At 44.5% G+C, this 22,542-nt stretch overlaps 1 protein-coding gene across 1 annotated transcript in view; it reads right to left on the minus strand.

The window, feature by feature from the left end:
- CECR2 (CECR2 histone acetyl-lysine reader) overlaps window positions 1-22,542 on the minus strand; it is an 849,481-nt gene that overhangs the window by 14,018 nt on the left and 812,921 nt on the right. Inside the window, exon 18 of the mRNA XM_078673636.1 lies at window positions 18,611-18,698. Within this exon, the coding sequence (XP_078529762.1) occupies window positions 18,611-18,698 (88 nt within the window). The remainder of the gene's footprint in view (window positions 1-18,610; window positions 18,699-22,542) is intronic.

Genomic DNA, 22,542 nt, shown 5'->3' on the forward strand with positions numbered 1-22,542 from the left:
TATAGATTCCATGTTGGACATAATGAATAACTTACCAATTGCACTCTGGGAGTAGTAGTATTTTAGATCGCACTAAGACGCTAGAGGTGGTGATTATGACGTATTGAAAGGGAGGGCTGAAGGAGGGACTAAAATTTAGTTCAAAAACATGGAGCTAGAAAGGAAAATGTACTCCGCTTTCTGGTCAGAGGGAGGAAGATGTGAATTAGTGAGCAGATAAGGGAACAGACGAGTGGTGAAACTTCATGATGAGAGTTAGCAGAGGTTGAGTAGCGCTTGGTGGGTGAGTTGTGTTTGACCAACTTTAAGAATCACCGTGAAGAAGATAGCAGGCAGAAGCTCACGGAGGCATTACATGTTAATCATTATCTCTATGAGAGGAATACATCTGAGGGAGGTTGCTTATAGACTATTTGGGTTTTAAACCGAGCAGTGCATATAACAAAACAAATAGTGAAATGCATGATGTTGGAATCTTTCTTAAAAAATTGGCGCATGGAATTGTAATACTTGTTCACTTGTTTATTTTTTCAGTCACCCCTGACGAAAGGCCTTACAGGCCTGAAATGCATTGGGTTTAAATAAACTGCTTTCAAATGGATTTGGCTGTTACGTGTTCTCGCAAGAGGTTCGGATGGCCCAGCTTGGACATAAGAAACTTGGAAAATAGCTTTTCCTTGCACGAGGTCATAAATAATGAGGAACGTGAAAATGGGAAGTGTATTGAGTAAACTATGAGGAAAATGAAGAATAAGTGTGAAATCGAAAATATTTTGGCTGCAAATGCATGTAAAGAGGCTGTGCCATCGGCTTGGGGCCTCAAGGTGTCCCAGCATGATGCAGTTTTGTTGTTTACGTGCTACCAGGGCTGAGCACGATGCCAGTGAGCACGCAATGTTTAAACTCTTTAAAGATCAAGCAACGGAATAAATTGTTGGAAACAGTCGGTGTGGTACTCAAAATAGATGTTGCTCTAATCATTGAGCCACACTTCTCCACTTAGGTTTCCATACACACCCTGAAGATGCTGAGAAAGACTTTCAAAAGGCTCCCAATCAATACTCAGAACACCATCACGCATGCTCTGGTTACAAGCAAGGTGGACTATGGGAACACCGTCTATGCCGGGTTCAACAAAAAAAACTCACCAGAAGGCTGCAGACCATTCAGAACTTGCCGACCAGAATTACTCTAAACCTCCCACGCTGCACTCATGTGACATTACACCTCAAGGAGCTCCACTGGCTCCCCTTTAACACACGAGCACAATTTAATCTCCTCACTCACATTTTCAAGGCACTACATAACACTGCCCCCCCCCCCGCGCAAACAAAAAACTGCAAAGCAGAGTGCGAGCGACGGGGACAGGGGAATGGTCTGCAAACACACATACTCATGCAGTGCTGCAACTAAAAGCTCTGAAAGTGCGAGCACTGGAAGGACACTGGTAAAGGAAGCAGTATTGGGGCAATGCTCAAGGGGAGGGACAGACATGAAGAGAAACCGAAGTTGGCACGCATGATTAAACACAATGGTAACCAATGGGCTGGCTCCAAGCCCCCAGTAAGTAAACAAATTGTCTCACAAGGAACAGTGCATGCACTGTCTTAGGTTAAATCTAAAAAGGACTTTTGCATCCAAAGCACTACACTTTGTCACAATGGAACACTAAAGAGTTCAGATGAGCAACAAGCATGAAACTCACTGATACTTAAGATTGGGGAAAGCTTCCAAGAATGAAACAAAAGGTTACACATTAGACATTCTAGTGGAGACTGATTACTCATCCAAGGGAAATGGTGAACGAGGCTACAGAAATGGTACTGGATAATCACACTTGAGGGGGAGAAAGATCAATCATGCCTGTTCATATAGGCACTGTATGAGATACGTGTTTCAGATGTTTATTGCAATGCAAGTCATGACTGCATGAGTAATACACAAAAAACATTGCATTATTGGGATTAAGGTCCTCAGTCAAATCAAAAAAACTACTTTTGTAATGAGATATGCTCAACAAAGACTAACTTTTCAGGATTCAGGCCCTGAGGTTGCAAGTCAGATGAGAGAGACAAAGGGGTTACCGTACTCAAAAAGGCAAAAGACTGTCAAAGAAAGGGTTAGGGACTTATATTGCGAACATGAGAAATAGTCATAGAATCAGAAATAGCAGGGTCATGTTGGGGGCTACAAAAATCAAGAAACCAATGATACCTAGGTTCTGTATAACCATTGGGGATGTTATGTTCATTATTGGTAGAGCGAACAATACTGTAGTTTTTTGGTGCTTCGGTAAAACTCCTCCATAAAGGAATAGAAGAAACAAGCATTGGCAAAGGCAATAAGTCTCGCCTACATAAGAGCTACAGGCTTTGTCACTATCTTTAAGCAATGTTGTAAAGCAGTGTGGCTGCAGTGCAGCATGGCTTAAAGTTAGAAAAAAGCACTATGATGCTGCCTAGCGCATTAAAAAAAATAAAAATCACGGGGGGCAGTGCAAGTTAAAGCAGGATGAACAGGGCAAGTGACAATGTGGAAGGGGCGCCAGGGACAGGGAAAGCAACAACATCGGAGGGGGACAGGGCAAGCAACAATGTGGGAGGAGGACAGGCCAAGTAACACAATATGTGAACGGGGTGGGAGAGGTGAGCAAGCAACAACGGAGACAGAAGGTGGGGAATGGAGCAAGCAACAAGTAAGGGATTGGAGGGGGAGGTGCAAGTAACCCAGGAGTGGCAGGGTCAACACAGACAGCGGGAGCAGGACAGGAGGGAGCAATCAATACAACGGAGGCTGGAGTGGGCAAGCAACATGATGGACAGCAGTAGAAGGGTGGGAGTGTGCAAGCAACATCAAAGACAGAGCAAACACATGCACTCTTATAGAAGAAGAAAAAAGTAGCTTTGAAAGTGGAAGGTCACTGAGCAAGAAAGCAGTACTTGGGCGATGCTCCAGGAGAGGCCTAAGCACAAAAAGAGAAAACCAAGCTAGCTCACGCTGACCAAAGAGGAGCAAGCAAACCAAGCCGGCTCACGCTGACCAAAGAGGAGCAAGCAAATGAAAGGGACAATGAAGCCAAGTAATGGTAAGCAATGGGTGAGCTCTAAGCCTCCTGTATGTAAACAAAATGCCTCGAAAGCCCCTCTGTAAGTAAACAAAATGTCCCGCAAGCAAACAGCGCATGCCCTGTCTCAGATGAGACCTAAAAAGAATAAGACAAATAAAAGCTGTCTGCACCAAATAAACAATATTTTGCAAAACCAATAGCTCTAACTTTAATGTACCAACAAAAACACACATGCATTCACAAATGTTTGCTTGCATTGTATGCACAATGGAGTCTGCCCTATTATCTTTGTCAATGCTCGGTAAAAAGTAGCCAAAATACTTGCTTTCAGTCTAGAATGTATATATCAGAAAAAGAACTGAATGTGACAAGCAGCATGCTGAGATTATTTTTCGTAGTTATCCCTCGTGCATTCTGACGGAAGCACTTTGTGGAAGGCGAATGATAGATTGCCAGCAAATAGCAGGTGGGAGAATAATACTAGTCTTCTGGGTGAAGCCAAAGCCCACTGTAGCATTTTTTAATAATTGCTAAAATGTGTCATCCAGGCAGTTGCACTGTCAAGCTAGACTTATAAAGAAATGGTTACTTTACCTAGATAAGCTGTTATTATGAAAAATATACATGTAGAAAATACATTCAATATTATTTGTTGTTTTATGTCATTCATAAACATATAATTTGGGGGTGGAGGGGTCACTAAGAATATGTGGGAATCTGTAAAATAAATCTGGTGAAATGTGTGGAAAGTTGTTTTCAGTTCATGTAACACTATTTTTGCATTACGAGAACAGTACTACATTCAATGCCTATAAATACTAGAGTACAACCAAAAGGTTGGAGCTAATTTTACAGCAATTAGAGAAAAAGAGAAAGAAGCAATGATTGTATATTTATCTCTAAATTTGCAGAAATGTCGTGATAACTGGTTGCAGTACTACTACGTCCAAATTGTGGTAACAGCAAACATCCCACAATAAATTAATTCATTAGTGGGGTAGTGAATTTCTCCTAAATGAAAATGCAGTACAGCTCAACTGTACATAAGCAGCAGAATGTGTTCCTGGAAAAGCTTCAACTAAATACATTATCATTTAAAGAGTTAAGGTTTTCCAAGTTGCTCAATGCCTCTAATGGTTCCTGATATCACCCTGTTACTTCTACCCAGAGTTCCCGATGCCGGGGGCATTATTAACTTCTGGGAGGGAAGTGGCGATAGAAATAACAGGATCACAAGGGAACCAGTAGGCAAAGTCCCTAAGCGAGGATTAAGTGGTAGTATGGAGTATGCAGTGTCTGGGAAATGCAAGCACTAAGGGGTAGTTTGAGGTTTTCAGGGTACAGGTATGGGTAAGGTTAATGGGTACGAGGCATTTAAAGGGTTCAGGGAGGGGTAACTTCAAAGGTACTAAGAGCCATTAAAGGTTCATGGAAGGGTAGAGGTAAGGGAAGTAAGAGTTTTCAATGTATATGGATGGGTACTGCTAAGGGATTATAGTGGGTGGGTTCAATAAAAGAGTAGTGTTAAGGGGTAAAATTATTTTTGGGATTCAGGGATGGGTAGCAGTAAGAAGTCTGTCTGGTTCAGCGAAGGGTAGCTATAAGATGTTTTTAGGGTTCAGGAAAGGGTATTCTTAAAAGGTAGTAAGGGTTTATTTTAGGGTAAGGGAAGAGTAACGTTAAGCAGTGGCAAGGGACTTTTAGGGTCCAGGGAATGGTGGACTTAAGGGGTAGTAAAAAGTTTTAAGGTTATGGGAAGAGTAGTATTCAGGGGTAGTAAGAAGTTCAGGGAAGGGCAGCTGTAAGAAACTGGCTCTTTATATGATATTTCAAAATGAGATAAATCGTGTAAAGAGTCCAGGGGTTCCCTAATGAGTGGACAGAAGGCTTGCTATGGCAATCCCAAGGTGCACTGCTAGGGGGTAGTGCGATCGAGCATCCATAGGCTTATCACAGAGGAGTGCAAAACATCTGAAAATTCACACAATGGTCAATAAATGAGACCCGACTCAAGAAAGAGATCCACACCAATTTATAAAAATAGCAGGCATCTTTATATATGTTTAGGCATCATCAGAAAATCGATCAGTATGTTTTTAAATATCAATTTTTTTTAGTTAAAAAAGTTGACAGTGCAATTTCTGGAGGCTGCAATGTTATCCTATGTGAGGAAAAGTCAATGCTGCATTCAGGTATAGGTCAGCAACTTACTGGACCCTTCTCCAGGAGTTAAGGTGAGTGGTAGGCAAGGTCCAAGACAAGCACCAGCAGAACACCACCAGTGGTACTAGGGCAGCCAGGTGCAGAGGTGCACACCAGCGTGCGGTGCCCAATGGTAATCTATGGAGAACGGTTGCGGTAAAAAGAGGCTGCAGGCTTTAACCCCTTCCCTGCTCATGACGAGCTCAGCTCGTCATGAGTTGTGCCGCTCGCACGCTGATGACGAGCTGAGCTCGTCATGTAACGGGCGTTTTAAAAAAACGCCGCACAGCGCGAAAAAAGCCGCCACACGCATGCGGTTAAATGGAGGTGTGGGGGTCAGTTGGGCTGAACCAACAGGGTGGCTCAGGCTTCACAATGCTCGGGACATGGGGACACTGCTTGTCCTCTTCTCCATCGCCCAGGGGTGACGAGTGCAGAGGAGTCCTTAGGCGTCAGGGTTTCTTACCAAGAGCAGAGGCTGCAGGCGACAATTAGGGGGACACGAGAGGTGTCGCCACACTGGAGGGCTGGAGGAGCTCGCTGACACTGTTGGCCCACTTCAACTTGGGCTTGGAGCGATGGGTGTAGTGGTGTCTTCAGGCGTCAGGTTTCTGTGGTCACAGAGTCCTTCCAAGGGTCTTTGGATGCCTGCAGGATGTAGGGTAGCAAGTCTGTTACTTCTCGGGAGGTCTTAGTTCCTCTGGGTGAATTGCTGGCAGATCTCCCGGGATTTGGGGACTCAGCATGTGCAGGAATGTCAACGTTTGGTGCTATTGGCGAAGGTAGCAGGCAGGCCGGCAGAGTTTGCCCCAAGTTAGTTGCGGGATCTTCTGTTCTTGCAGGATGCAACTCGTCCTTCATCTTTCAGGTTGGCAGGGTCTGTTCTTCTGGTGCTAGGGGGTCCCCTAAATACTGAATTTAGGAGAGTGTAGGGTAGTAGCCAATGGGCTACTGACTCTTGGAGTCAGTACACCCCCTCTATGACCACTTCATGTGGGAAGTGGGCATAACTCAGTCTGAGAGTTTCTAAGTATGCCATCACAAAGATGACTGCTTCTGAAAAGTCGTGTACACCGCTTATGGGTGGTACTAGCCTGGGGTGACATGCCTACCTGGCTAGCTAATTTTCCTACCTATTCAGGTGCCAAAGGGGCTCTGGACAAATGGTGTCGGCTTCCTCTCCTATTAGGGGAGCCAGATTCGCTTTTCAAAGGCGACAGCTCTTTGTAGCCTCCCAGCCTAGAAAGGCTAAGTCATACTGTGTGAGGGGGTGTGACATGCTCTTCACGGAGAGGTTTTCGTTCTGGGTCTCCTGAGAGAAAAAGGCTCTCATCCTAGGCAGTCAGAACAGTGTCTCATGTGGATTACTGGCAGAAACCAGTCAGCGAGCACACCAGAGGCTGGTAGGTGTTGTCTGTGTGCATGTATCGGTAAATCCAACCATGTAATCAGTGTGGCTTTAGCAATACAAGATGTTTTATACCAAACATCCCTATTTCAATGAAGCTGAGGAACTCGTTTTCACCAGTGTCTAGCACATGTTCTAAAATGGGTTCCTGTCCACTTGCACTGGCAGTAATGAAACTGGCCAGCACAGGGGCATATATGCTCATGCAGGTATGCCCTCACATGTAATACCAAGCACCCTGCAGTAGGGCTGTAGGGGTGACGTCCAAGTACCACATGCAGTGTTAGGGGGCCTGGTACACAGGGATGTGTGTCATGCTGTGAAATTCAGTTTTGGCTGCACCAAAACTGCGACAGCAATCCTGCATGAGTTTGGTGAGGGTGTAGTGTAGTGTAATTCCTATATTCCAAATAGGCTCTGCGCATTGGAATAATATATCCTATAGATTTGACGTAGGACTTATGTCGACTAGGTCTCTATCAAATATACTGAGCTTAATTGTGAGTGCCAGCTAGCTCAGAGGTCACTAGAAACTTTCTCGAATTCACAAGAAGGGATTAGTTTCTGACAACCGCATAAACATGACAACTTTGTTTCCCAAGAATAAGAAATGTATCTCTGAGTCGCGGAAACAATAGAGAAGTATTTCACTCAGTCAATCGTGCATGCTTCGTTTCTACAGAGTTGCAGAGTGAGACGGGCGATTTCAATAAAAGGGTTTATTGAACAGTCTTCTTTCTCATGCAAGAGAGGTGAACTGCTACAATCGTTATGCAGACTGCAAAGTATAATGCGTACAGCGAGAATAGTATTATAAAATAATACTGTAATAGCATTGTATGGTTTCTAAGCCATATAAAAATACATACATAAATAACATGGACTAAAAATAATCAACTGGTGCTTCTAAAATACTCCTACCCCAATGTACCTAACCGTAGTCTAGTACGAGGGAAGTATGTAAGTATTGTGTAGCATAGGTTTAGTTGTTTTTTTGCCAAGAATCTACCAAAGGTTTCTCTAGGATCTAATCAGCTCCATACCTTTGTTTAGAATGAAGGAGGTCTGGTATATCGGTCTCGGGACTCGATTTCCCAACACCCCGCAAGGGGAGCCGGAAACACTGGAGCTGGATTCCTTGCAGGAGAAAGGTAGCTTCTTGATCAGTGCGTCAGCTGGAGAGTCGGCTTCCATCGGCACTTGCTGTAGCGAGCTGCGTCGGGCAAGTAGATAGTCGAACTGCTCCGAACCACCGTAGTGTGCCATAGCAAGTGAAGGCATATGTATACCTTGAAGGTGTTTAGGAATGCCATAGTTTGACGTAAAGTTGGGCATATGAACATCAGGAAAGAACCCCTAGGGAATAGTTGTTCTTTGTAAAGTAACGGAGTTCTTGGACAAATCAATATCCAAGCAAGGGGAAATCCCTGACTGTTTAAGCTGGTTTTTCAAGAAGTCGTTGTGACGTTTGGTACGGGAGGAAGTAGTCATGCCTGTATTTGGGTAGCATGGACTATGCCTAAATAAGGGTTTGATTTCTATGCCTATATAAGGGAATGTGAATTGTACCTATATAAGGGCATGAATCTGGAAAATTCACTCTGAGCTTAAAACGCCACACAACAAGGGGTCCCTTACGGTCGCACAATTCGTGCTGCAGCCCTTGTGGACCCTCCTAGTATCTCATGTCCTAAGTACCAGGGGTAGCATTTACTAGGGACTTATAGAGGGTACTGAAGGTATTGCCAATTGGGGTAACAATTGTACAGTTTTTAGGAAAGATCTGGCACTGAGGACCTGGTTAGCGGGAACCAACTGCACTTCCAGTTGACATCAGGCAAAAAGAAGTAATTTCCTGCACCAGAATTAAAGGATAGTAAGTGTTTTTAGAGTTCAAAGATGAGTAGCATTAACAGGTAATAAGGGTTTTTTAGGGGTTAGGGTTCCAGAGAAGGGTAGCTTTAGGTGTTTGTAGGGTTGAGGGAAAAATAGAGTTAAGGATACTAAGGGTTTTCCAGGATCAGAGAAAGGTTGTGGTAAGCGTTAGTATGGGATGCTTATCCTTAGGGGATAGGATAGTTTTAGGTGTTTGTAGTGTTGAGGGGAAAATAGATTTAAGGATACTAAGGGTTTTCCAGGATTAAGGCAAATGTAGTGTTAAGGGTTAGTATGGGATACTTATGGGGTAGGGAAGAGTAGCATTAAGGGGTAGCATGGGGTGTTTAGGGTTCATGCAAGGTTAGCGTTAAAGGATTGCAAGGAATATTTAGTGTTCAAGGATTGGTAGTAAGAGGAACCAAGAGGTTTTCAGGATTCACGGATATGTAGCATTAAGGGATAGAAAAGGTCTTTAGGATTCAGGGATGGGAAGCACTGAGGAATAATAAGGGTTTGTAGAGTTCAGGGAAGGGTAGTGTTAAGCGGTAGTAACAGCTTTTTAGGATTCAGGAAAGGTTAATTTAAAATTACAGTATTTTCAATAAGCAAATAATGTAATTTAATATAGCAATCTGAAGCAAATAAAATACAACAGTTGTAATATAATTTGTAAAAATGTAATTAAAATTAATAATTAAATTAACTTTTGAGAGCCGGCAAGCTTAACAAAATGTCTCTCCAGTCAATACAACTTAACACTCCTAATTAGAAAGACAAAAACACACCATTCTCTCATTGTGTGCCATGTTAAGGTACCTCTGAAGTTGGTGATGGGAAAGGAAGGCGGAGGTGACAGACTGCAATACAGCAACACATTCCTACTGACAGCCCCTCTCACATTTGAGCTACCAGAGAAGAACAAGCACCATATTTACCTAATTATCTAGGAGAAATATTGTAACTGTAATTATATTTATCTAGTACTTACTACCCCTGACGAGGCATTGAATTGCTTTATGACGAGTAACATGTTACTTTGCAACTCAAGGTTAGTGGTTAATATAGTAGTATTGTTGGTTATTGGGATTAGTTGTGTGCTCTCAAGAACCAAAAAACAATCCATGCATTTACTCCAGTTTCTTTGGTGTAGATTAAAATGAATACCAGTTAGGTGTGATCATTAGTGACAGGCTATGTCATTTCAGGCAAATGGTTGTGGAGATAAACATTCTGGCGTGGTAAGGTACGGTTAGGTTGCAGGGATAGAGGTTTAATGAAGGAGAGGTTGAGCCCTATGGAAGCACACAGATTCCGCCTATTCAAAACATGTACTTCTGTCCAATGTCCCGGTCTTTAAAACGCCTGAATTTTCTTTTTACGTGCATTGCATAAGGTCAAGAAAGATCTAAAATTCAGATTCTTTAATTCCCTGTAAAAGCTAAAGGGGAGGAAAAGCAGTGAGGTCCAATGCAAGGTTATTCCAGGCTTTAGCTGCGGCCATGGAAAATTTCCTATTGCCATTATGATCCTGGAGTTAGGGATTTGTAGCAAGTATTGGTAAGTAGATAGAAACTAGGTTAAGGTCAACAAATAACAAATTTGGCCGTCATAAAATCAGGGTAAGGCTGATAAGATACTTAAAAATGCTTTTTCTGCAGGGCAGCCAAAGCATAAAATTAAAATAACTGGTGTGATATGGTCCTCTTTTTTGCAACCAGTAATGAAGTCTAACTGCCAAAGTGTGAGTCATCTGTAGCCTTCACATCACTTTGTCTGGGAGATCAATGTGGACTGCAATACCATAGTCCAGTTTTGATATTATCGAGGCATTGACTAAAAGCATATGACAAATTGAATCAACTAAAAGTCTAATATTTTGTAGCTGTTTAATCTGCCAGAAACAGTCTTTTGTACTTGCACTTCCAAGGACTGATCTGTGTCAATCAGAATGCCAAGGGTTGCAGATCACTTTTGATTGTCCAGGTAGGGTCTCTATGATTTCAGGGCACTAGTTATATTTATCGTGGTTATCCTGGTGATAAGGCTCTCACTTTTAAGTTTCAAAAAGTTTAATGACATCTACCACAGAAAGATTGGTCAGGGAACATTTAAGATCCATCTGCTAAGGTGACATCCTTAAACTGAAGCAGATTGGTACGTTCTGATGTCTGAAACAAAACGTTTGAAAGAGGGTCTAAGGACATATTTAAAGACCAAAACATAGACATAACCTCCAAGGAATACATTAACAAAAACAACACATGTCTATGGGTCTGTAGACTCAACTATACAGCCTGTACACGACACAACTAAATAGTGAAAAAGAAGAGGGGTATGTTCCCATGTGAGTTAGAGGCGCAGCATAGTGTCACCCGGGTATAAAAAGTACCCATCAGTTCCCGTACGATACCGCCCTTGTCATCATATGGGTTCTCCTCATACTCAGGAGAATACGCTGGCAGCCCTGTTTAGAGTGGCTGCCGCCAAACCATTGAAACTCAAATTTGGTAATAGGGAGTACCAGAAAACATGTGTGTTAGGGTAACTGATTTGCAGTGCGTGAGTGAGTGAGAGTGAAGAAATAGTGAAGTATATAAAATTGGAGAGAAGTGAGAAAAAAGGGATTTTTTTTTATTTGTATCTCTCAACTCTTCCAAATTTTAAAAACAGTGTAGAATAACAGCAGATTCACCAAATAACTGCTTTTTAGAGTCATCGGTCAACTTGTTTCAGCAAATGTGGATACTCTTTGTCCACTGCTTTCATCAGGACCATATATTCGCTACTGCAAAAACGTGAATGTTAAAAACTGGTAATCATGTCAACTGGTTCATCCTAGGTCAAGGAAAATGTCCTCCAGGGAACTGTGGGTTCGAGCCAGACGAGTGGTCATATCGAAGACAGGACGTAAGGAAAAAAGAAAGAAACTAAATATAAATGTCATCAATAATATGTACATCTGGTAGTAGCTAGCATGCTGTTTTGCTTACTTATTTGTCATACAGGCATGTAGAAAAAAACCTCTTCCATTAGAGGTGTAGATCCGCTTACCTATTAGGTAGGAGGATAAAGCATGGCCTCACCTGGCTGCAGCTCAGGTAAGTGGAGCCCCGCTCTAGTAAAAACAAAAGGATAATAAATCAAGAGATTCTTCGATGGTGTAAGTTTCATCATCTGCAAATGGAAGTATAATGAATCCTAGTATAGGGATTCAATGGACAAATGCTAAATTTAATGTAATTTTCACCGCTTCTCTAGTTGCTCAGCAAAGATGGAGCAGTGACACAGAGACGCAACCGGTCTAGAACCGATCTGTATGGCGCTCTAAACCAGCTACTCTCAAAATGCTGGAAAGAGACGAAAATCCCGTGCTAGTGACTGCCCGGTCTTTCTCTCTTTAAAGGATAGTAATCTGCGTCTTCCTCTACCTCCGGACTATTCACTGCCTTAGTTGTTAATAGGCAGAAGACCCGAGCTCGTGGAGAGAGGTGAAATTCCTGTGCTAGAAACTGCCCGGTCTTCCTCTCTTTAGGAGATCGTAATCTACGTCTACCTTTATCTTTGGATTTTTCATGACTTTCATAGTTAGTCGGCGAAAGAACCGTACTAGTGGCTGCCCGGTCTCTCTCTCTTAGTATCTATACCAAACAATACTCCTTATAGCCGTACCTCTTCTGCTACGGTACGCTGTATCTGTCCTCATCTCCCAGAAATATAAATATAAACGTGCACGAAGACAGGCTATGCCATTAGCGTTGTCAATCGCAATAAAAAACCAGTAAAAAAAACAGTAAAAAAGGCACGGGCACTAACCTGTCCGTCGGTGCTCCTTGGCATCACTCAGAGCTGACTGGGGAGGTACCCGGCATTGCTAGATCGCCATATGTGTTTATTGCTGCCGGAAGGTAGCACACGTATCACGTGAGAACTCAGCTCGCGTTTGAGCTTGGGAGATGTAGTTTTAGATTGGTCCGGCTGTGTTCACATAAATTGCGGATAAAGTTTATATTTAAGAACAATGTTTTGCTAACTTAAACGCCTCAAAAAACGTATTGTTAGCAAGACTTCTTTACCAAATCACAGCTCTCACTATGCGACCCAATTCATTTGCGAAATATACACCACGAGACACTGTTATAAATAAAGCTGCAGTTTGTCAAAAAAAGGAAGGGGTGAGAGGGCTCTTTGTCAGAAAACAGTATTATTTAGGAAGTGTTATAATTTGAGAGTAGGGCCATATTTGTAATACGCAGGTCATATCCTCCGTATTTTAGGAGAGCACTAGTCCGCCAGGCACTAAATCCCTTCGTTTGTAAGGCTCTAGCTGTTAATTAAGTATGCTATTCTCAAACAGCGTGCACTGATAGGAAAGGTTATTATAATTTCCTTATCATTGTGCACTATCTCTTGGTTCCACAATTGTTCGTATACCGCACCAATTTACACCTCTGTAGTGCGCATCAGCAATTCATTGCTTTATGGCATGACACCTCACCAAAAAAGTAGTCGCATTCATATCTACTACGACAAACAATAGCGGAGGATGGAGCCATATTATATTAATGTTATTCATTCAGCAAACAGAACCTTTGTAACCGTTTTCTGACATCTTGTCCTCATTACTGATTTTACAGATATAATCATGATGTTTTTGAGAAAAGTGGCCTTTTTATGGTTTTGGCTAGTGAAAGTGAAGATCCTATCTGAGCACCTGACATATCTTATAATGTCTTTAACCTGCTTATGCTCTTTCTTATGAGTCGGGACTAATCAGGATGTTATCAAAGTACCAACCATAATATATGACATGATCTAAACTGTCAGTTATCATGCATGGACATTCCGTCCCTTACGACATCCAGGGTATATCCTCATTTAGTCTCTCTTTGTCAGTGTTAAGTCTATATACTCATTTTTGTTCCCTAGAAAATAGGTATTTGCTGACATCTACCCCATGCTCTGGAATAAATGGTTGCTCTATTACCGTCCATGTGAATTCTGTTGGACCATGCCCTTCTTGTAAGAAATGGGCCGTGAGTCGGGTGGCTTGTTTCCGGCACCGAATGGTGCTTTTATGTTCAGATATACAGATTTTAATCCTCCTCGTGGTCATACCAACGTACCTCAATTGGCACAGGCATGTAAATCAAATTTTGGCTACTGTAATTTGTACATTTTTGTTGGTGCCAAGGACGGTCAGTGCCGATATCCAAACTTAAAGATTTGCTAGTTTGGGGACATGCTGCACAAGTGACGCATGGGTTTTGCCCTTCCACTGCTGGCAAATCCCATAGGGTGCCTACTGCTCGCAGTGCTTTACTCTTCGGCCTAGTATGTACTAGCTTGTCCCTCAAATTAGGCCCCAGTTTGAATGCAAACAAGGGAGGCGGTAGATGGTCTCCACCAGTATTCAGAATGGACCAATGTCTCTGGATTATTTTTTGTACTTGGTTGGACCTTGTGTTGGATGTATTGATAAAAGTGATTCTTTTAGATTTTTCTTTGATGATGGAAGGTTCAAGGAGAGCTTCACGATTGTTATTAGACGCACGCTTCATTGACTGACGTATGATCTTCTTAGGGTATTTCCTGGTTAAAAGTTGTTCTTCTAGATTATGTGCATGCTCCTTAAAGGTGTCTTTACTGGAGCAATTCCTCTGAATCCTCAAGAACTGACCATATGGCAAATTGTTCCTGAGAGCTCTCTGATGGCAAGTCTCATAACTTAGAGAGTTGCGAGCCATAGGCTTCTTATAAAGTTCTGAGCTTAGGCCAGTGGATGTAGCGGTTATCAAAAGGTCAGGAATGCAAGTTGATGTTTATCATGTTCAACTGTAAACCGTAGCTGATTATTTCTCATATTCAGCCATTAATGGAATAGTAGAAGGTCTTCGACAGTACCTCGCCAGACAACAACAATGTCGTCAATATAGCGCCTCCATGTCCGCAATGACTGAAAGAATGGATTTGTAGATGTCAAAACATGTTCCTGTTCAAAATGGTGGACATAGAGGTTCGCTATACTGGGAGCGAAAACGCTTCCCATGCTGGTCCCCGATGTCTGTACATAAATGGTCTCCTTGAACCGAAAGAAATTCTCTTTCATTGCCAGATGTGCAAGATTCATGATGAAGTGAACTGGAGTTATTGATTGTAGGTCTCTCTCTTGTAGTAGACTTCCTACTACTTCCAAGGTGTCATCTTGGGGAATAGAAGTATAGAGGGATTCCACGTCAAAGGAAACTAAGGGATCCGTGGAAATGTCAAATTCAGTATCCGGTAATATCTGTAGGACGTCCTTGGTATCTTGAAAGAATGTTGGCATTCCTTTGACCATAGGGCGTAAAAAGTAATCCACAAAAGTGGACAGAGGTTCTAAAATAGAACCAATTCCTGATATTATAGGGTTTCCAGGTGGAGGTTGTTGTGGCTTGTGGACTTTAGGCAACACGTAGAAATAGGGCATTGTAGGGTGTGTAGTATGAAGGAAATTAGCTTCTTGTGATGTAATCCATCCTACCGTCACCTCCTCTACCATGTGGCCAATGATGTTAGTAAGTCGTTCTGTCGGATCTTCTGTCAGGGGAAGGTATGATTTTGTGTCTTGTAGTTGCCTCAAGCACTCGTTGCGATAAGTAGTTGTATCGAGTAATACAATGGCACCGCCCTTGTCCGCTGGCTTTATCGTCAACGATTCACCTGCCGTCAGGTTTCAGCGTGCATCCTGTTCTTTTTTTGGTATAGTAATAAAAGACCGATCTTTCGCTCGGTATAGTTTTTTGACATCACTCTCAACCGCCTGTTCAAAGGTCAACACCTTTGCAGGTAGACCTCCAACAGGCGGATTAAAAGTTGAAGGTTTTTTCAGGCCAGTGTTTGCATCTACGTTCTGATGTCACCAGCGGTGGTATTACAGGTGGTGGTATGGATTCCTGGGTGTTGTAGGCACTTACTTTTTTCATACAAGAAATGTGTTAACTGCTTACATAGCTCTTGGGGCAGAAGAGTGGGGGGTTTGCAGTGCTAGAGGTGACTTTAATTCCTCTATTATTATAATAAGTAATTTGGCAATGTTTGGAGCCTGAGAAATATACACAGTATAATAGATCGTTTTGTCAGACTAAAACTAATTTGCAAATTGAAAGCAGAGGTGTACATTGTTCTTAGTATGTATTTCTACTTCCATAAAGAAGTAGCAAAGGCACTTTTGCCCATCTGGGACTACTAAGTAAGATGTCTCACAGACAACCTGCCCCATCTAGGATGAGAACTTTCAGCATATGCTGGGCACCAACATATTTCCCCAGATGCTGAAAATAAAGATCAATGACTGATATGGCTCACCTTTCTGGGAAGTATGACTCCAGCTTAATGTTCTGAATTAGGAGAATGTTCAGTCATTATCGTTTCAAAATGGTCTTTCCAGGCAAAGTGGGATTTGTGTATGACCTAAACTTCCAAACAGAGCGCCCAGGCCCTCATCACCAACAGACTAGACTACGGAAACACCCTCTACTCAGGAACAACAGCCAAGCTCCTGAGACGACTACAACGAATCCAGAACGCCTCAGCACGACTGATCCTCGACGTCCCCCAGCGCAGCCACATCACACCCCACCTGAGAGGCCAGCACTGGCTCCCAGTCAACAAGAGGATCACCTTCAAACTCCTCATCCACTCACACAAAGCACTACACAACACCGGACCATCATACCTCAACAACCGTCTCAGCTTCCACATCCCCACCCGCAACCTCCGCTCTGCCACCCTCGCCACAGTTCCTCGTATCCAGAAAACCACCGGCGGCGGCAGATCCTTCTCCTACCTCGCCGCCAAGACCTGGAACGATCTCCCTGCCAGCCTACGACAGACCCAGGACCTGCTAGCCTTCAGAAGACTTCTCAAGACCTGGCTCTTCGATGAGTAGCAGCCCCCCTCCCCGCGCTTTATAAATGCTTGATTGATTGATTGATTGAGTTCCCCACGTTTGCCTGTGTCAATGAGAAAGCTCTTTCTCTTGAGGGTGGACTTGAAGGCTTTCTGGCTGAGCTTGTTGATTGTCACTCCCCAGGCATCCTCATGTTTACAAGCAAGGATAGATGCATGTAGATCTCATATGAGCATATGAAGGTTGGGGGATAGAACCCACTGGGGAAGATGGAACTAAAGTAAATGGGACATTTTTGTGTTCAGGGTCAATCTATTACAAAGATTCCTTGGAAAGATGAAGCTAACAGAGACTCACCAAAGGTCAGATGTGAGGCACAATGTGAACAACAAGAGATCATTAGCCCAAATAGCTTATAGAACAAGTTTGCAACAAAAGAACCAAGGTAACTGTTATAATTAGAGCGCACAGCAGGTAAAGGATTGTCACAAGTCAAACTTTAGAAATGGTGCTCCAAATGAAACCAAGTCGGTTTCCACGACAAGATTAAAGAGCTATATGATTATAGCTCAAACAAGATCAGCTATTTCCATTGAGCACTCAAAGTCCACAAATACTTTTTCAAGCGAAGTGATTCAAACTTTTATTCTTGATAGAATACTGTGTTATCCTAGGACGCTGACATGGAGATACGCGATCCAACGCGAAGGATATACTTTACAAGGTGGCGGATAATTTCACCTGATAACACAGTATTCTACACAAGATACATACTACTGCAAATAGAGATTGAATAAAATTATCGACTACTGGACTACATTGGATGTTTACTGGCGCAGTGTCAAGGCATATAGCCCTGAGGAAGTCATTGGTCGAATTAGACCAGACGAAACACGTGTTGGCTGCATTATGGTTTGAAGGATATATTGAAGAATGTAATTCAATGAAGAAGAAAATTGAATCAAGAATAAAAGTTTGAATCACTTCGCTTGAAAAAGTATTTGTGGACTTTGAGGGCTCAATGGAAATAGCTGAGCTTATAGAACAAGCCACATCGTTCTGGCGAAACAAAAAGTGAGCTGCACTATACCTTCATTGATATTACTATGTTAACACCTCCAGCACGGCACTAATTTTCGCGCTGTGCTGAAGGTTCGAATGAGCCAACCGGCTCATGACGGAACGGTTCAGTCATGAGCACAGGCCAACCGACGCTCATGACGGAACCGTTCCGTCATGAGCATCGAAGGGGTTAAGAGAAATCACATATCTGTGTAGTACTGGAGGCAGGTCTGATTAACTAAATCCTGACAGATGGAACTAAAAACCCCAGTTCTAGTTATGAGCTTCGCACTCACTGACATGCTTGCATGCTTCCTCTGGTAGGTGATTTGAATAACACATCAGATTAGGGAGGAGTTTGATGATCTTCAAGTGTACGTGAGGGAGAAAAGAAATTTCCAATATCCATATATCCGAAAAGATATAGTTTAATTAGCTTTGCTTGTGCTTTTAAAGAACAGAGGACTACTCAACCAATCTTTGGATAAACCTGCATCTATCAGAACAGGGGGGAGGGGCTGGTCTCAGACACACTTCCACCGCCCTCCTTACAACCATGGCCTCTCTTGAATAAGAAGAGGAAATTTTGTTTTGACACTCAAGTCAACCATTAACAATCGCTCTGTTAAAAAAAAAATGGCATTGCCTAGAGACACCAAATAATGTATTGTCAGGAACAAAATTGCTTCCCTGGCATAAGCGTGTTTCTGGGTGACTGTATTTAGCAAAACATAACAAGGGAACTAAGAAACAACACATTTCTGCAAAGTCCGTATAAAGCAAGTGCTGAAGATAAAGAAGACTGATCTTAAGGCCAAAGAGCCTATTAGAAAACCATGCAAGACACTAAAAAAAGGAAATTTTGAAAAGAAAATCTCTCCGTAGGTGAAAATGGACAAGCTAATTTAAATGTATAAAAACCTAATGAGGAACTCCCCACTGAAAAATATTTTTAAAATGCAGATTTTTCCAGAAAAAATCCTAGAACTCCAAAAAGACTTTACTGCTGATGAGCGAAGCCCAGAGATAAGAATTTGTGTCAAAGAAACCTTTTACAATTCTATAAAGAGTGTTGACTGCACAAGTACAGGAATTCAATTCTAACCTGATCAATAGGCATCTCAGACTTGTGAGGTGTCTCTTCTCTCAGAGGTGTTGACATTTTAGATAAGGATGGCTGCTGCATTCGCATTCTGGGGAAAAACAGAAGAAGATTAACACCTGCATGCTGTGATTGGGGATGTCAAACTGATCTTTTCATGCATATTCTTACAAGTCATTTAAAAAAAGGTTGTGTTCTTTTTTTCTTTCAGGCATGTTCCATCCTAACATATCTAGACACCTCATCTGATCCCACGCACCTGCTCCATTTGACTGAAGAAATACAGCGGCATGCAGGCTTGCGAATTTGCTAGTTCATTACGCGTGTCCCTAGTGGATAATAAGCCTATGTCAACACTATCCAATAGAAAAGTCGTCCAACTGATGGGTAGTGTATGAAAGTGCCCCTTTTGACATGGTCACCCCTGCTTTTTGCCGGGTATTTGATGCAATTTTAACTGAAGTGCACTGGGTTCCTGCTATTCACATGGTCAAAGCCCTGGGAGGCCCACGGGACTGCACGTGCTATACAAATACTGCAGAATAGTATAGTGCCAGTGCTCTTTTCCTAAATCAAGACAACTGTGCATTGTTCCCCAACTGGCAATACCTTTACTACCTCTGAAAATCCCTTGCAAATGATACCCCTGGTACCTAGGGAATGGGTACTAAAGAACAAGTTACTTACCTTCGGTAACGATATATCTGTAAGAAACAGTAGTTAGTATTAGATTCCTTACCTTAGACTGACGCCTGGGGATATTCCTTACCTTAGAATATCCCCAGGCGTCAGTCTGGATCCGGAAACTTTTGCTTAGCAGTACCCCTGCGCGTCGGTAGGCGTCGTCTGCAGGCGTCCCCTGCGGCTCCGCGTCCGTCGTCGGCGTCGTGCGCCGTGATGACGTCGCTGGAGTATATAGACGCCGCCTCCGCGCGCTGACGTCAGTTCTTTGCACACAGCTTTTCCGCGCCAGAACACGCAGAGCCTTGTGAGAACTAACACTGGTGCCATTTGAAACTAGGGCCCTGAAAGGGATGTCCTTAACCCTAGGTATCAGTTCGCAGAACGGGGAGGATGGGTGGGGCGGTAAGGAATCTAATACTAACTACTGTTTCTTACAGATATATCGTTACCGAAGGTAAGTAACTTGTTCATCTGAAAGAAACAGGTTAGTATTAGATTCCTTACCTTAGAATAGATACCCCAGCAATACCAACCCCGGTGGTGGGTCTGCGAACCAATACAAACCTACACCAGAAAGTCCTGGAGGACCGAACGGCCAAAGAAGCCATCCCTCCGGACTTGACTGTCCAGGCAGTAGTGCCTCGCAAAGGTGTGCAGCGAGGCCCACGTAGCCGCCTGGCAAATGTCCTGCAAAGGGACTCCCCGGCCCAGGGCAGTAGTAGCCGCCGTGGCCCGAGTGGAATGGGCCCTCAGCCCAACAGGAGGCTCCTTCCTAGCCAAAGAGTAGCATGCTTTGATGCACAGGACGACCCACCGAGAGATGGTTCGTTTCTGTACCGCCCTTCCCTTCTTCTCACCCACGTAGCCAACAAACAGTTGGTCAGCCACCCGGAACTGGCGTGTGCGATCCATATAAAATGAAAGCGCACGTTTTGGGTCCAGACGATGGAGCCGCTCTTCATCTTTTGAAGGATGCGGAGGCGGGAAGAAGGAGGGTAAGGTGATGGACTGCCCGATGTGAAAAGCAGAAACTACTTTGGGCAGGAAAGAAGGCCTAGTCCTAAGAACCACCTTGTCAGGATGGACGGACATGAAAGGAGGTTTGACAGAAAGAGCCTGGAGCTCACTCACTCTCCTGGCAGAGGTGATGGCAACCAGGAAGGCCGTCTTAAGAGTGAGAAGACGGAGAGGACAGGAATGAAGCGGCTCAAAGGGAGCACACATCAAGAATGTCAGAACCAGATTCAAGTCCCACTGAGGCATCACGAACGGAACAGGTGGATACATGTGCGTGATGCCTTTCAAGAATCTCATAACAATAGGGGACTTGAATAAAGATGGCTGATCAGGTAGCCTTAAGAAGGCGGAAAGGGCAGAAAGGTAGCCCTTGATAGTGCCCAGAGCAGAGCCCTGCTGGGCAAGAGAAAGAAGGAAGAGGAGAACCTCGGAAAGAGGGGCAGAAAGGGGATCCACAGCCTTTGCTGTGCACCATGCCACAAATCTGTTCCACCGGCAGGCGTATACCGACTTTGTGGAGGGACGCCTGGCTGCCAGAATCACATCACAGACTTCAGGAGGCAAGTCGAATGGCCTCAACTGTCGCCGCTCAATCTCCACGCATGGAGGTGGAGGCTGGACAGGTTCGGGTGGAGGACCGTCCCCTGCTGCTGCGACAGAAGGTCCTCCTGAAGGGGCAGGCGGATCGAGGGACCGACTGACATGCTGAGTAGCTCGGGATACCAGTATCTTCGAGCCCAGTCCGGAGCCACAAGGATAACTTGGGCCTGGTCGCGCCTGATCTTCTTCAGCACTCTGGGCAGAAGTGGTATAGGCGGAAAGGCGTACAACAGACCGCAACTCCACTCGCGCCGAAAGGCGTCGCCGAGCGAGTGCCGTCTTGGAAACTCCAACGCGCAGAACTGATGACATTGCGCGTTCTCTTCTGTGGCGAATAGATCTAACCAAGGCTCTCCCCATTGCTGAAAGAGGCCGTTCGCCACGTCCGAGTTCAGACGCCATTCGTGATCCACCGAGCACCGACGGCTGAGTTCGTCCGCCCTGGCGTTCAGAGAACCTGCCAGGTGTTGAACTGTCAGAGTCACGCCCTGACGTTCCAGCCATTGCCAGAGGCGCAGAGCCTCCTGGCAAAGGGTCCACGACCCCACTCCGCCTTGTTTGTTGCAGTACCACATGGCGGTGGTGTTGTCCGTGAACACCTGCACTACACTCCCGTTGACAAAGGGGAGGAATGCCTTCAGTGCTAGGCGAATCGCCCGCAGCTCCAACAGGTTGATATGGAGCCGGGACTCCGCCGGAGACCAGATGCCTCTGATCTCCGCCTCTCCCAAGTGGCCACCCCAGCCCTGGAGGGACGCATCCGTCACAACTACGTGCTCCGGTTGGGGAAGGGAGAGGGATCTGCCTCTGACCCAATCGCGGTCCGTAAGCCACCACTGCAACTGTCTCGCAGTGCCCTCCGAGATCAGGACATGGTCGGATAGGTTGCCCTGATGCTGGGCCCACTGAAACTTCAGGTCCCACTGCAGAGCCCGCATCCGCCACCTGGCGTGATGCACCAGTAGGATGCAGGAGGCCATCAGCCCCAGAAGCCGTAGCGTCAACCTGACCGAAACCCGGGATAACGGCTGAAAGATGGGAATCAGAGCCTGAATATCCCGGACCCGCCGTTCCGGAGGATAAACCCGAAACTGCGCCGAGTCGAGAACCGCTCCGATGAAAAGGAGCTTTTGAGAGGGACACAGGTGTGATTTCGGCACATTGATGGAAAACCCCAGCTCGTGCAGGAGGTCTGCCGTCATCTGAAGGTGGTGGACGACTGTTTGGGGCGAGCCCGCCTTCAACAACCAGTCGTCGAGGTAGGGGAAGACTGAAACCCCTAACCGGCGCAGATGAGCTGCGACCACCGCCATCACTTTCGTGAACACCCATGGGGCGCTGGTAAGGCCGAATGGGAGCACGATAAACTGAAAGTGCTCCTGGCCTACCGTGAACCGCAGGTAACGCCAGGGGCCGGCAGGACGGGGATGTGAAAATACGCATCCTGCAAGTCCAACGCTACCATCCAGTCTTGTGGGTCTAGAGCAGCCAAGACCTGAGCCAAAGTCAACATCTTGAACTTCTCCTTCCGGAGGAAGCCGTTGACGTTCCTTAGGTCCAAGATAGGACGGAGGCCTCCTTTGTCCTTCTTGGGCACCAGAAAGTAGTGGGAGTAGCAACCACACCCTACTTCT

This window comes from Lissotriton helveticus, chromosome 1_1 (genome assembly GCF_964261635.1).
Source record: "Lissotriton helveticus chromosome 1_1, aLisHel1.1, whole genome shotgun sequence".
In the NCBI taxonomy this organism is placed as follows: Eukaryota; Metazoa; Chordata; class Amphibia; order Caudata; family Salamandridae; genus Lissotriton; species Lissotriton helveticus.